Here is a 16,263-nt window from a genome sequence, read left to right on the forward strand (position 1 = left end):
GCTAAATACTTAGTGAGGCAATAACTCGGAACTCCCCCTCCTCCTAAATGTCCTCAATTTTTGCCTCTTGTACCACCTGGATTTCTTCTTCCACCTGGCACTGATCAGCTGCGATTTCCTCCTCCCATTGAACTCGTTGCGCTTTAATGTATTGCATCATTTCGTCTCACACTCATTTCTTTTCTAAAATTCTGTTCATCTTCCATGATTTTTCATTCCACTTGTCCACTTTCTTCACCATTTTATCTCGACTTCCTTCGATTTTCTTCCACATTTCTTATTGTTGTATTATCTTCTTCTTGTATAAGAATCGCGAGCATGATAGTTAGTTGCCGCATCTCCTTTTATAAAATCTCCGACACTGGTAGCGACAACTTCAATCTTAACTTGTGGGATCACTTTTTTGTGGAATTCTGCTAACAATGTAACGGTCAATGAACCAATTATGTGCGCGCTACTAAAAGACTTTTCGTTTAAAATTCAACTCGCGTACGCGAATCGATCTTTTACTTTTATTTTGAAACACGAGACCCTTACAGGGAGTTAATTGGAGCTCCATGTTCGTGTGCAACAGAACGGAACGGTACTCTTAAGTTCGAAGAGATTGTGGCAACCGCGCTTGTTTTCGACAAAACCGTTCATCTTATCGCCAGACATACGTTTATTAATGTTCGCTATAAAGCGGTATGTGTAAATTTTCCTTTTATTACACAATATTTCGCGCCACGAATACCTGGGTTGCTATGCATTTTTCACCGTGCTTAAACGCCGTTCTATATGACAGAATAACAGTTATGTATCGGTGGTTCTATACATCAAACCCAACTAAGAACTTGTGGTTTCCACAAGCAAAAAACTCAAATAATTTAAATACTTTCCTGTATACTTGTAACCATAGCAAAATTCGGATATACCAATTAGCTTAATGATGGATTTGGAAAAAACATGGCCACACTGTCTCTATACAGTATACCGTCACTGTAATTTGAGAGTATACCCTGTAAAGAAATCCTAAAAATTCCGATTACTTCCGAAACCCGAAATTTGTCGATTTTTTTTTAATTTTACACGACACCATTGAGAAATTTTCAATACAACATTTCGGATAAATCATTATCAACTTTATTTTTTATATGGCCAGTAAAAAAAGTACACACTGTATTGGGTAGCATTTTTTATTACGAATACAACGATATACGGCACTGTATGATTTTTTATTATTTAGGTCGGAAAAAAAGCCATTTTGGTGTACTATAGGCGTTGCCAAATTTTTCAATTAAAAAAACATGTAGTGTAAATAATTATATCGTCTTTGAACATTGTTATTGCTTTTAGTGCTGTTGACCTTTTTTTTTTTGTTAGAAACTATCGGTTTCAACAGAATGGTGTACCGGCGCACAACGCCCTAATCGTGCGAGAATACCTATCAAACAAATTTCCTGAAAAATGGATAGGCACTTATTCCACAATTTTCGGCCCCTCTCGCCTTTATTCTTTGGGGTTATTGCAAAAATTTTGTTTACCGACATTTTGAAACAGAGGACCAGCTGGAAAGATTCGATTGTTAGAATGTAATTTGTCTTTGGGGAGTAACGGGCATTTATTAGAACATTGTTTATAATGCACCCTGATATATCTTTTAATGATTTTAGGTAATTAATTAGTTTATTAATTTCTTTAATTTTTTAATGTGTATATTTGTTTAATTATTTTGACATTTTGTCAACGCATACTACACCAAAATGTTAAAAATGTAATAACAAGCCTTTTTTCTGACCTAAATAATAAAGACATGTATTTCGTAATAAAAAATGGAGGATAACTCTTTAATAATTGCACAACTTTGATCGTCGTCGTACCGTCTATTCTATGGTTTCGGAGATCCCCAAGATAGGCACCATTATCTTGGACACTGTGTATACTAACATTCATTTTTGTTGGAGTGACCTCCGGTCACCAAAACCAGGCCACTTATCTCGACTGTTGGGATTAGTCCAGAGCTGGGTCGATCGTTCTAAAAACCGCCCGAACGACTAGCGACGAGCGCTATAATTTTTTCTCTCGCGGGCATCGAGTGGTTTTGCAAATCGAAACCGCTTGCGAGTTCCGAACACTCCTAAAAGTACTCGAGCGGTTTATCGCGAGCGCTCGGAAAAAGTGCTCGTAAGCGAAAAAAACCTCAAGAGCGGAAAAGGCGCTCGGGAGGGGAAAAACGTTCGCGAGCAGCGCTTAATCCTTCAGCACTTGAGGGCGGTTAAAAGCGCTCACGGACAAAAAAACTCAGGAGCGGAAAAAGCCGCTCGAGAGCGGAAAAAGCACTCGCGAACGGAAGAAGAGCTCGCGACTGAAAAAAAGCTTGCGAGCGGAAAAAAACCGCTCATTAGCGGAAAAACCGCTCGAGCGCCGAGCACTTTAAACGCTCGAGCTGGAGCCCTTTTTCGAGCAGAACGCTCGCGAGCAGTACCGAGCTATGGATTAGTCGTTATCTTACTTTCAGCGGCTTCCTACCCTTACTGCGATTTCTGCTGTGCACATTGGAAACTATCCATCTAGAAAACCATGGAAGCAACACTCTATGTACGAGTATATCTAACAGCTTGACTAACTGACTTTTGAGAATGAGCACGTAAAATCAAGATTAGCGAGTGTGGGATTCGGCAGGGTCTTCCAAGTTTAAAATCACTTTAGTGCTCCCATTTTTTGAAGCGCTCGTCACTCTATAGTTTCGGTTTTTTGAGGCTCCCGTTACTAAAGTAACAATTTTTATTTGTGATAATGGCAGCATCAGTTTTGTGTCAAATCGTAACTAAGAATTGTTTGTTCCACTTACCTTACATGGAATTGCTAGTTTATTATTATTATACAGTGCTATTTATTAAGAAGTAGACACGGGGATTTATGTACCTATATTATTTTTCCGTATGCAGAATCTCTTCTGAAGGGCGCCTAATTTTAGGCATCCAAAATAGCTTTTTAAACCATATAATAATCTTTATTTTAAGAAGTTATTGTTGCATAAAATTAGGCGCCTAGCAGAAGGATTTTGTCTTTTGAAAGTAGACATAGGGAAACACAATGTATGTACATAAATCGCCCTGTCTACGTCTTAATATTTTTCCAGAACCAGAATCTAAAGCTTTGTTTAACAATGACCACTTTTTGTTCAAAAAGGTAAAGTAAAATAGATAAGAGACGTCTATCACCAAAAAAGTTTTCTGTACGAAAGCAGCTTCTGCAATTGGTCGTTTGCGGTGCAAACACTCTTAGGTACCTGTGTGAGAAGACTAGTCTGATACGTAAACATTAACAAAAGGGGGATATTTAAAGATCGATGGCAATAAACATCTAATCTAGTCAAAATATCTGTGTTATTTGTACCCATATAAGTATTTTTTTGTGCAATGTTTTTTATAAATCTGTACAAGTATTCTTATATTGTATAATTAGGAAAGTTTTTCGATTTGTTTTCTGTACAAAACAAAAAGATACGTAAAGAAACAACATGCATACTCTATATTTAAATTTCAAGTATCGGTGAGAGACTGAGAGACGAGACTTTTTAATAAAGTTTGCGAAACGACGGTCACCCAATCATTCTGACAGTTTCATATTTGAATGAAATTGAAAAACCAGCAGAAATACGATCGGACTGTCAGAATATTTGCTACTGATTGCCAAGCTATAAAAGTTTTTTTTGCGAGACACGTTCGAATTTATATGGCAGGGCGAATTCTGTTCAAAATTCGTAGATCAAATGATTAATTTAATTAAAATATTGAAACGACGCCGTTCTTGAATAATGTAATCAAATAATAACCGCTTAGCTTTTACGCATTTTTCTATTGTTGCTTCTGAATATCAACGCCGTCGGCCATCTTCACAAACGTTATGTTAAATAGGCACGAGCATCAGCGTCATTGAATGGCACATTTTATGACCACATTAGGGACCAAATTGTAAATAAAACAAACAACGAAACGTACGGTACGAATTTTAGCTTGAATGTAACGTAAATTTTTGATACGGTTTCAAGCAACAACTTGCACTTTTTAATGAAAATCGTTCTCCATATTGATAAAAGTTTCAAAATCCTTTATTCTATAAATTAAGCAGGAGGCGCCAAGTAACTTGATAATATGTCGCATTCAAACTTTTTATTACAAGTTAAACTTTTTCCACATCCAAACTGGAAGTTGAGAAAAAGTACGCGCGGGTGTAGCGAGAATGTCTCTTTTTGGGAACGGTAAAACTTCTGAAACAAAAGTGTTAATGTGAAGCTCTTAGAACTGATTAATGTTTGAACCAACTACTCCGTCTTTTCATTTATTTGTGTGAAACCTTTAGTTTATTTATGAGCGAGTCATCTAAATGGAGACCCCTTTAAATGATTCTGTTTACAAGTTCTGGCATCAACAAGTCACAGTCAAACGTTTGATATTCAGTCGCAAACATCATAAACGACACGGTAACCGGCATGCATTAGAGGAACGGGAGTTCAAAATCAGATCAATTATTAGTTTTAATATGCGGAAAATGGAAAACGATATACGATTTCCATTATGGTAGTTAACAAACAGGAGCAGCATATTTTACTAGAATCAAGTAATGGTAATATTTGTGATTTAGACGGCGCGACCCTCTAGTGAAATGGCTGTAAAAGCTAAGGAATAGTCGCGGCCTTAAGAAATACACCAAATATTTATATTATATACATTAACTTTTATCAGATTGGTAAATTATTCACGTAAACCTAGAATAGGTCACTTCACAGCTTGAAAAGTTGCTATATCTCATTCATCCAAACCTATTCGGGACACGCAAATATGCAATGAATGGCGCGAGAGAATGTCGATAGTAATCGTTTGGGCCGTAATATGTCAATCAAAAATTCAGAACGTATTTGCGTTTATCGAATAGTTTGGAAAGAATGGAGTTAGGAAAAAAGCTTGACTGAAATTTAAGATTACATTCCGAATAGGAGGGCTTTTAACCTTTTACGCCGTGTTGTAGAAGACATAAATTGGTACAGAAAGCAATAAAATTTTATCCAACTTCACCAGAAAAATTTAAACGTAATATATTTAAATGAAAAAAATTGTATTTGCATTCACATAGGAACGTAAAAAGTAGCGATAGCGTATGCATGTATTAATTAGATCTATAAGTAAATAGTTATATCCTATTCAGTTTATCTCAAGAAAGCAATAAAGATATTTTTAATCTGAATGTTACTTTCTTTTTTCGGAGACGATTGACATCTCTAGATCATCGATTGAAAGGTATGGTACGTACCTATTAGTTCTATTTTTCTTTTTTCCAAAAATGCGCTATATTATATGGCTGGCTGGCTGGCTGTTCGGCTGAGATATCAGCAATTACAATAGCTACAGACTTTTCACATTTTCACTAAAAGCTTTCTGATGTAGTGTAGATGTGCAGGCTCTAGTCTATTTTGAGTTAGATTGCTTGTGAGATCGATAATCTAAGAAAATAATTTCGATATGGTTTTTGGAGGTGCTATAATTTTACCGTTAGATAGCGCTACCTATATAACAACTTAATTATTAGCGCATTTTTGAAAAAAAATACGCTATTATATAATAATTCTAAACTATGCTAATGAAATACTGATCTGCTTTACTAAAATGCGCTTTCGTCATGTATATGCTGATTTACAACTTGTTTTATCATTATCACATGTATTTTCAAATCTTGTTTAAACTGGACAAGTAAATTGTAATTAACGATTTACATGTAAAGGTAAGATTGTCGGCACTACAAAACTTTGAAACACCATGAAACCAGGAGCGAATGACGCAACCCTCAACGCAACCCCATCCATCCAACATAATGCACTTTAAATTTGCGTACAATACAAGAATGTTACCTAGATACAATTCTTTGATGTAAATACATGCTACTTCCTGGCAATAAATGCTAATGCGATGTTTTTAACTTTTACGTATACCATATATCGGCACAAAAGGCAGAAAAGCAAGCCTACCGGGTTAAAACTAACCTTTCCAACACCTGACAGTTATTCCACGCATGTTTTACCATTCAAAAGCGTGCAGAAGGTATAGTTCAAATGTTCGAGGTTTTGCGTTAAAATGTCCAAATTTTTTAAAATTTAAAATTTTCAAATTAACAGGAAAAATACAAAAAGAAAGAGCAATACAGGTAGTCGAGTCCTTGTATTCTAGATTTAATAAGCGAGGTATAAGGAAAAGCCATGTGAAACCTTTACAAGTATCTAAGCAGTGTTAAAATTCTACAAATTTCACATTTTTTAAATCAAAAGCTTGATTCATAGCACTTATCAGTTCTTAACCTAATTTATTTTCAAATATTTCCCTACAGAACTATATAAAAATTCCAAGCACCGCGCCCTTTACAAATCTTTGATGAATCTTTGAAAAACGGTCCGGTCTACTGGTCTGCTCTCAATGTTCTGCGTCCCTTTTTTTCCTAAATGGAAATTGAGAAATACCTAACGCACATCCCAGCTGTTGTTGGAGATCTATGCAAAGGAAAGGTTTGACATCGCTGTCCCTTTTGGTTCTCGAGTCAGACGAACAAACGGACGGACAGAACCATCTCATTAGGGGATTTGTTTCATTCAAAAAATTCCTCTAAGAAATATTGTCATGTAAAACAACTTCCAGAATACTACAGCGTGAAGTTGGAATGTCATCAGAAAAAGTTCAATTACTCACTAACCTGATGAGCACAAAAAAATTTAAATTAGCAGCACAAATTAGCAAAAAATTAGCACATTATAGTAAAAAAAATGTTGAATATATCAATGTTGACACTCCAGCGTGAAGTTGGAAATTCTAATTGCTTTGTGGGGCGAGTGCCAGTGATTACTAGAAGTTTGATATAGTTATTTATTAAACAAGACGATAAAGGGATATTTTAACCATTGAGCGAGAGATGTTAACTTTTACGAGATGGTTAGTTTCCCCTTATCGTCGTGTATAATACAAAACTTTATTTTATAGCAGAATCCCTATAAATCATTGTCTGACAATTCTGAATTTAATGTAGAGACGTCAAAAATAGCAAGGTTAGGTTCTTCCGTCGCGATCGTTTCCATAGAAACAGAATTGTGTTATGTTCTGGACGTCATTTTATATCGTGCATTTTAAATAAGAGTGACAGATGTCATTAAAATACACAGTCATCTGTTTCACTTTATCTACCCTTACGATTAAAGTGATCACTTGATCGATCTTTACGGTTAAAGAACGGCTGTCACGTTTAATTGTTGGTACTTGTTGGTGTGAGAGGAAACTTGAAGGTTGTAATAGGTTCCGGCCAACGTGGAATCCATCCTGTCCCCACTGAGCTAGTGACAGGAGTGCGCTGCTGAACATCTAGATGTATAGGCGACATCGAAAGGAATTTAAGGTAGGGTGACAGCGGTGTATATTCTGGTTAGGCAACACACTTTTATATCTGAAACAAACATACGACCTGCTCTATATACAACCAATCGTGCTACGTTGTCGATTTCGACCGTTTTGCGCAGATGCAGAAGACTAGGGGAAAAGGTTAGCGTCGGGTTAAGGAAGAAGAAGATATGGCGTCAATGGAGGGCATCACGCGTTCCCGGGTGTTTTGAAGGTGGAATTACAGGTAGTAACCATTTTATTCTTTCTTGTACTAACTATTAATCGGTGACTTTCATGTCTCAATTTGTTATTATTTATACTTCACAGTAATCACAGTATATTTGCTATTGCACATGGCATATTCCATGTTTTGAATACCGTTATATGAATCATGTTTGTTTGCTACACTGTACAGATGATTATGCCTTTATATTGTTTAGTTGGTCTACTAATTAAAATTTCCTTTATTTAGAATATGTTTTACTTGAGTGATAATCGACTTCCCCATAAATACTTGTTCCTGGCATTCTCATGTTTGTACTTTTTGTGATAATGTTAACTGAATTGAGGCTGGGGTAGAGCCACGCCATTTTGATGTTTTTCTATGTACATGCAATTTATCATTTTACGAGTTGTTTAATTTCAGTTAATGGGTTTTTGTACTACATTGATTTATCATGCTTTCCACTTCCATTTATGATGTGTCGTATGTTTTGCTTTTATGAATTTGTTTAACTGCATTTGATTCGATACCTCATTTTTATCGTACAATTTGAGATGTTTGACTTCATGTACTTGTGTGGGCTATGCCGGGTTATGTCCTGTAGGTTTCTCTGGCATGGTCTTGTTGTGTGCGTAAGATATTTATTTGTTCTTGTCATTTCTTACACACAAAATTTCTGTCTTTTATTTAATTACCTTCCCGATTATGTTTCACGTCCCAACGCGTACAAGAACCGATTACACAACGTAGAAATTCAGTCGCGCCATCCATATCGGGCCGCCCGCTATCAAGTTTCAAAAGTACCGGGAAACGTCCGTCGTTTCAATTTGAAAGATAGGTGGCTCCGCTCATAGTTTTCCCCAGAGTTGCCGACGGTAAGTACAGGGTAAGTCAACATTTTCAGTATCGGCTTGGGAGACCCCTAGGATTATTGCACGTGCTGGTTTCCCAATAAGGTCGGATAGGATTTACCTACGTCGGAATCTTCCGAACGATTCAAGCAACCCCTTATTTAACAAATGGAAAAGTGTCTGTGGTTTCTGATCTGGAATATACGGAATACGGTTCTGGATTAATATCAGGTTACGAGTTCTGGTAGGTAAGTGATCTAGAAAGAAGTTGTGTCTGGTGAATTACAATATTATGCTATTATGGACAAGAAGGAGCAAGGAACAAGTGAGGAACTCAAAGGGGATTTCAGCTGGAATTTCATTTCAAAGGATGAGGATGACAGCAGGCGACATCTAACGTGGGAATTTTACAACACTTATTACAGGGGTTTACAAATAAAAAATCTACGTTTCAGGGTTTTCTTAGAAAGTTGAAGTGTAACATAATATTATCGTTAGTGGAATTTGCTTGAAATAATGACAAAAACGCCTGCGCTAGTTTTTTAATTAATCGGGGTAATAGAGAAATAGTATTTTTGTACTTCGTGGGCTAAATAACGTGTTCTATCATTTATTTGACAGAATACGTGCTACCTTTTTTCCGAATGGTATAAGGGACGAAAAGTGACACTAAACGAAGGAACGTCAATCACAATGTAATAATTAATAGATACCTTCAAATGTGGGTAAATTCTGATTCTACACGATAGTTTATAATCTAATCAGTAGGGACTATTTTGCATAATATCGTTTTGGATTTGGAAAGTAACTTCTTTTTTGTACAGTTTCTGTAAACTGCGTTTGTACATCTTAAAATTAAATTGGCACACAAATATTGCACTCCATTTGGGCACGTATTTGCTGCGACAAGATTACTTTCCAAGACTGCATGATTTATTTGGCAACTCTGTTGGTTTGACAGTTTTGCTTAGAACGTGGTTAGAACATTATAGTCTCCTTCGAATACTTATTCTTATTGTCAAAAAAATAGCGAACTTGCTTGCTGGCAGAAATGGGGTTTGTTGGAGTACCTTGTATATGTTGGAAATGATCAAGAAAGTTTAGTTGGCAGTCGTGATAAGATATAGAAGTAGATGTACAATGTAGAATGTAAGCAGCTTTAAGAAGATCCTTAAACAATTACTAATTACAAAAGTATTATTATTTATATTACGACAACAACATAAGGAACAGGCTTTTCGTCTACTCCTTCAGGAATATGCTCGTAGAAAAAATCGCTGTTGCTCGAAAGAATATTTGAAGAGTTTAAACTCGAGTTTAAATCTCCATCATCTGCCTTGGAATTCCATTGTGGGAAAGCCAAGAAAAATGGAAAATCGCATTTTTAGGACTATTTAGAAGGGAAAGGATTAAGATCGTAATTTTTAACACTAGCGCAGGCGAATGGGCCAATAAAACCAGTAAGTATTTTTTGCTTTCGAAAAATAGAAAAACATGACTACGAGCTAAAGTAGTTATGATAGTTTTGAAAGCTTTACTTTTTTAAACCTCTACATCAAGAGTATAGTGCCTTTTTATTTTCCTATTATTATATGATATTACAGTGTGACATAACGTCGAATGGTTTTGTCTGAACTTCAAACAGACCACCAAAACTGTACATAAGTCTACTTCGTTTCAAACAATTATGCCATTATGGTAGTTGCACGAATGTGAAAAAGCGCTGCATTCAAGAGCAACAAGAGCAATGCATCACTCAAAGTGACTACTCCCACAAAAACTAAAGCTAATTACGTTGTAGCATTATGTAAACACATAACATTCTGAAAGTAGTTTTCGCGAAAAAGCAGTTCCTGCTTAAAACGCAGAAAGTTTTCAAATTAAAGTTAGTGATAAACGTATTCTCGTTGATGTTCGATGCATATAGTTTGAAATCGTTTAAATTTTAAAGTAAAAAGCAGCAACCAGTAAAATAGCTTTAGCGTGATTCGAATTTTATATTCATAGAAAAAATAAATACCCTCGTATAATCCTGTTGAGGTTTACTTTACGGTTACTGTATTTTATGCGACACACGCGTGTACCTTTTGCCTTTTTCAGTCAAGATTTTAACTACCAGATCTAACAAAAACTTTTAAATCACGTAATAACATAAGCTTTAGTTTTAATCCCGCTTGGATATGGAGGCTTAGCATTTTTATACCCTCGCCGAGCGAACGGAGCAAAACATTTTCGAGTTTGTTGTTATTTAGCAAGATTGCAACCTGGCCGTAGTTGCTTACTGAAAAAGTACATATAAGCCGGAAGTTGAAATTCCGATTTGCCATGATAAAAGTTTGTTAAACTATGTAAAACAGAAATAAGATTTTGTCACGCAGCTATTTTAGTTTTATTATTCCACTAAAAATGGTTGGTATGCAGTGGTTCGGGTGGAATATTGAGAATAATGATATTGTAATAATATAAAGTAATTTTCCTTCCGATTCCAAAGGGGGTGTAGGTATAAGTAAGCGAAGTAGAAAAATGCACTCTCAGCTAATGGGCGGATGTAAATGTAAGGTTGGAAAAGGAAATTACCATCGATAGTGCAGCTAAAAATGCACTTTTAACCATTTAATTTTATTTCTTACTTTTACGTAGGCGAAACCAAGCAAGCGCTCGTTCGTGCTTATCTTGACACGAAATCGGTTCTTGAACGAACGCAACAGCTGATGCTTAATTCCTTATATAATCACTTTTTATACAATTAATTTGACAAGAATCTCATAAAGCACGTTTAATAAAGTTTTTCCGAGTGCGATGGCGTTTCAAACGTCACGTGTTTTTAGTTGGGGGATTTTTGTATAAACACCTACCTACTCGTTACGAAAGAGGTTTGGTTTTTTTGCAGTTATACTTGATTTACCTCGTCATTAAGTTTCTTCTTTGTAGGAGAACTCTGTTATGGTCTTATCCGTATAATGGCATCCCATGTTTCGAGTCATATAACCAATCCTAGTTTGTTGAAACAATTTAATTACTATTTGAGATTAGTTATTTGATTAAATGCCGAAGTGATCAAGATACTTAACGGCATTAATCTCGAAATACAACTTTAGCATAAGGTTACCATACCCAAGACCTTCAGATACCTTCTGGATTGGAGGAGATTCGACTAATTAACAATTCATGTCATATACTCCTTGTAAGAGACTCCTAAATGTTACCCTTCACAAATGGGAAAGGATTGAAGGTGCTTTTCAATCTACATGCACAGCCCTTTCTTTAGCCTATCAAATTTTGTATTAAATTAACGTCAGATTTAAATTGTTCAAATTTAAGGGTTCTTCCTCGGATTGTTAATCTTTGTATATTTTAGATGTCATGTACATTTAACCTCTGTGAACAGTGATCCGGAATTTTTTTAGCGCGGTTCTTTTGTCCGATAAAAGGGAACACGAGGTGTATCCGCCATATTGTAACCGGCTGGTTACTTTTCAACTCTCTTTACCGTTTCTTCTCGCCATATATTGTATTTGGGGGTGGTTCTTCTTATCTAAACTAAGGGTTGTTGGGCACCGGCTAGCTTCAGTCGATAATTCTTCTGGCCTCAAGGAGAGGGGAAAGGATAAATGAATAGAAATCAATAATCTTTATTAAAACCTGTCGAGTTCTTTTTCTCTTAGAAATCGCCTTTTAACTGTAAATAACACATATTAAGAGAAATGGGGACGAGGCGGTACTTTCCTGTAAAAGTAGGGTTAACTCATTCATACACAAAAAGTCACTGTATACAAAGGAAAATCTGTATTTACTACGTGAATTAAAATCATTGGAGTATTTACTCCAAAACCGCTGAGTACAGAAAGAAACTTAATTCGGATTTCATAAATGATCATCCAATTTAATCGAAAGTCAAAACAAAACTGCTGTAAATGCGTGTAATAACGCTTTCAAGTTCGAGTCGTTAAAATGAACACAAACAGTGCTAATAAGCACTGATCTGAACGCAACACTAGTAGGTAATTAAATCGCCTTTACAATATAATAATCTTGTAATAATAAATAAACGACAACGCAATAATAAGTCTACCACGAGGCTAATAACAACGCAAAATAACTACAACGCAATATTGTTTATAAATACCTCTAGTTCATAAGTGCACCAGGACTTGGAGGATAACTTTGTTTCACAATCGATGTGGAAGTCGAATGAATTCGGACCGCCCACTGCAGGCTGCTATTCGCTTTTTAGTTGGACCAATCACAGGCAGGCTGGTTTATCTTGGTCTTCGTTTGGTACTCTCCAGCTGGACTACGCACGGACCGCAGACGGAACAAGCGCGAAGGAATACTCGCCTTAACGCTCTATTATTAAACTCCGCGCTTATAACTTTGCGGGCGCGACTGACATAGATGTTGCTCCGTAAAAAGGCGACGGGCAACTCCTCTTTGGTGCTTGAAATCCCCGTGTTTATACTTTCGCAGTTTGTATCCGCTGGCCTCAATTCGCTTTATCGCGCAAACTCTCACATGTATAAATAACTTGAACGCCCGTGACTTAAGCTTTTGACACTTTGGCAACAGACGGACTTAAGTGGTTCTACTAGCTCTCAATTAATTATTTACAATGACTCGGACTTTGACCTTAGCGTTAATACTTGTTATTTCTATACAGTTTTTTACCCTAATTTACATATTTACATACGGTGAACGCAATTCTATTTACGTCGCGATTATTACTTATGTTTAATTCCCTTTCTGCGTCATAGCGGCTATATTTGAAATGCACACTCGGCTACAATAACTTGAAATAAACAATTCTCCTTTAAATGCATTCCCATTCAGTCACATCATTCGTACTTGGGGGTCACTTTAATTACGTAAAAATAAAACCTTAAATAACCTGTACAGAAATACTGTTACAATATCTGCGGAAAAATCAAAATGTTCTGATTTTCTTTAAAGCATGATAATTGCGCAACTTTCCCCTAATTTGACCATCGTCGTATCTTCTATTTTTTCGGAGATCCCCATCATAGACATCCTTATCTTAAACACAGTGCATAAATGATCCTGTACATTTGTCTGTTCTTATACAATAAATATGTTAAAGTGTTCTCGGACTTTATGTACATGGTGTATATGTTACGGGCAAAGACGATAATTGGACATTAACGATAATGCCCGGACAATGATGTGAATGCCCATTTTTCCTGGTCCTTATCATTAATGACCGGGAATTAACGTTATGGACCTTTGCGCAAGGGTAATGTTGTTACTATTCCAATCTTATTTTCATATTAACGTCTGTGCCCGGTCATTAACGATAATGCCCAAGATTTTCTGGAGAATGTTGTTAGGTATGATTATCTTTTTTTTTAAATAATTATTAATCATGGTTGATGGTAACATCAGGTAAGATATAATGTAGGTACTTATCACTACAATTTTTTATTTTTATTCTGAACTGTATTAAAAAGTTTATATAATAATAGTTTGTACAAAATAATATAAGAAGGATAATTAATCATTTTTATTGTGGCATGAGAGAGATCCATGGCACTTCGAATTGCAAATTTTCTTGTTAGCGCGACAAGCACACTTATTGTTTTTACATCCGCCCTTGCAGTGACAACGTTTGTAACCCTGTCCCCCTAAAACACTATTTTCAGCGGCCACTTCTCTCAGGGAAATTTCTTTATTTTTTGCGGAATCGCTAAGGTTCTCTAATAGAATAAACTTTTCAATGCAAGGATTAAACTCTGACCTGGTAAATTTATGCTTCAACGCGCCATGGGGTGTACCTAAAATGTCGGAATTATTGCGTAATTGACATTGCCAACTGAGTAAAACATGGTAAAACTCACCAAGTTTATATAAACCGTCTTCTACACTATTAACAACAGCCAGTACATTACGGGGAGAACCACGAGCTCTATCTACGTCTGGTATGGGTACACGAACGGTAGTTCCAGCTTGAACGTCGGAGAATTTTCGATTAGACAGTTTCAGCATTTTGGTGGCTTGTTTTTCTAAACATTCCCTGGATCTTTTACGCTCATTAACAATGTTCTCTTGGCGTTCGCAATGAATGCACTTCCCATCATTACTAGCTTCTTCGCCAAGTGGTAAGACTGTAGAGCACTGGTTGCAAACTATTCTATCCTCGTACGCTACAATGTCGGTGGGGGGTATAGCTAGTTATTTACAATAAGTTGAAACTGTATTGAATGAATTAACTTACTGCTTTCAGTCGCGCTTCCAGTATCATTAGTTCCATTTTCATATTCGAATTGGATGATTTGTGGAACTATCCCTTCTTCATCTCCTCTTTCCCTTTGCGGATTAGGATCCTCGAGGTCATTAGACTCTCGTCCCATTTCTTCTATCAAAGTTTCAGAAGACTTCAGTGGACAAATGATTAATTTCATCATGGGGAATGCCAGCTGAGGCTAATCCTACTCTAGCCGGACATCCGAACATGGCCTCGTACGGAGATCTCCCAATACCTGAAGAAAATGTATTATAATGGGTGATTAAATTTTTCTGAACTTTGTTGTGTTGCATAAAACCCATTTACCAGAATGAAGTGCACGGTTTTTCTTGAACTGGATAAATTTCATTCCTGAAGGCCAGTCTGTTGTTTGATTTTCATCCATCCACGCGCCTAACATTTCCTCAATATCCCTATTGGCACGCTCAACCGATCCTTGACTCTGGCTGTGTCTAGGTTTGCCATGAACAATTTTTACCTCTGGCCACATCGCATGTAAATCTACCAGAACTGAATTGACAAACTCTCGACCATTGTCTGAATGAAGAATTAAAGGTGCTCCAAAGGTAGTGTATATTTCTAATAAATTAAACGCGACTTCTTCTGCCCTTTTGGTTCTTAACGGTTTCAGCAAAACAAACTTTGTAAGATGGTCTTGATAGACCATAATAAAACGGTAATCGTTGTAACTTTGCGATTGCATGTCAATCAAATCAACCTGAGCACGTGAATTTAAATTGGAATGCGGGATAGGTCGAGGAACTAACCCTTTCTTTGGAGTACTACTTTTTTTCTGACACTGAGTACAGAGTCGTAGGTATACCATTATCGTTTTTTTGGTAATGTTGCAGTAGAGTTTGTTTATCTCAGCAATCATTCGATTTCTTCCACCATGTCCTATAGCTAAGTGAGCATTATGAATAATATCAAACAATTCTCCATTAGTGACGTAGTACAGGACCTTCGATTCAGCTGTTTGAGCAACAGGTTTAATTAGACGGTCTTTTCCACCTATTGTAATGACGTCATATTTACGCACCCGCCTATAGTGCTTCATGCCTTTTTCTGAGCCGGGTGTTGACAGTAAAGCTTTTGCCTCTTTAACTTCATCAATACGTTTGTTATATTCGTCAACGCTTAAAAAAGATTTATTGTCATCGCGTTTGATTTCTATGATAGCGTTTATATTTTTAGTAAACCTGCGGCGCATTTCATTGTGATCCATGACGAATTCGATTTAAAAAATTAAACTAAACTACACTGATAGAGTAACCCCACAATAAACACAACAGAAACATATAACCTAACTTTTTGATTTATCATCACTGGCCGTTAACCAACGGGAAATGACGACATTGCCCGGGCAATGATGTTAATAGCGCGCTTGTGTAATGAATTAACAACATTGGCCGAATCTAATGGTCATTAACGTTATCGCCCGGTAATTATGGAGAATGTCCAACTTGGCTGGTCCTTATCGTCATTGACCGGCCAATATCGTCATTGGCCGGATTATCGTCTTTGCCCGTAACATAT

The 16,263-nt window shown here is 36.5% G+C and overlaps 2 protein-coding genes across 2 annotated transcripts; both read right to left on the reverse strand.

The window, feature by feature from the left end:
* Positions 1-13,976: 13,976 nt before the first annotated feature.
* On the reverse strand, positions 13,977-15,293 carry LOC116174503. Its single transcript, XM_031492436.1, has 4 exons — positions 14,698-15,293; positions 14,321-14,626; positions 14,221-14,257; positions 13,977-14,169 (listed from the first exon to the last, which is right to left on the reverse strand). Exons 1-4 carry the CDS (start codon positions 14,885-14,887, stop codon positions 13,977-13,979), a joined length of 726 nt encoding a protein of 241 aa, XP_031348296.1. The 5' UTR covers positions 14,888-15,293.
* Positions 14,990-15,952, reverse strand: LOC116174504 (KRAB-A domain-containing protein 2-like). Its single transcript, XM_031492437.1, has one exon. It carries the CDS (start codon positions 15,950-15,952, stop codon positions 14,990-14,992), a length of 963 nt encoding a protein of 320 aa, XP_031348297.1.
* Between the last annotated feature and the right edge of the window lie 311 nt (positions 15,953-16,263).

Source organism: Photinus pyralis, unplaced genomic scaffold (assembly GCF_008802855.1).
Source record: "Photinus pyralis isolate 1611_PpyrPB1 unplaced genomic scaffold, Ppyr1.3 Ppyr1.4_LG6, whole genome shotgun sequence".
Classification (NCBI taxonomy): Eukaryota; Metazoa; Arthropoda; class Insecta; order Coleoptera; family Lampyridae; genus Photinus; species Photinus pyralis.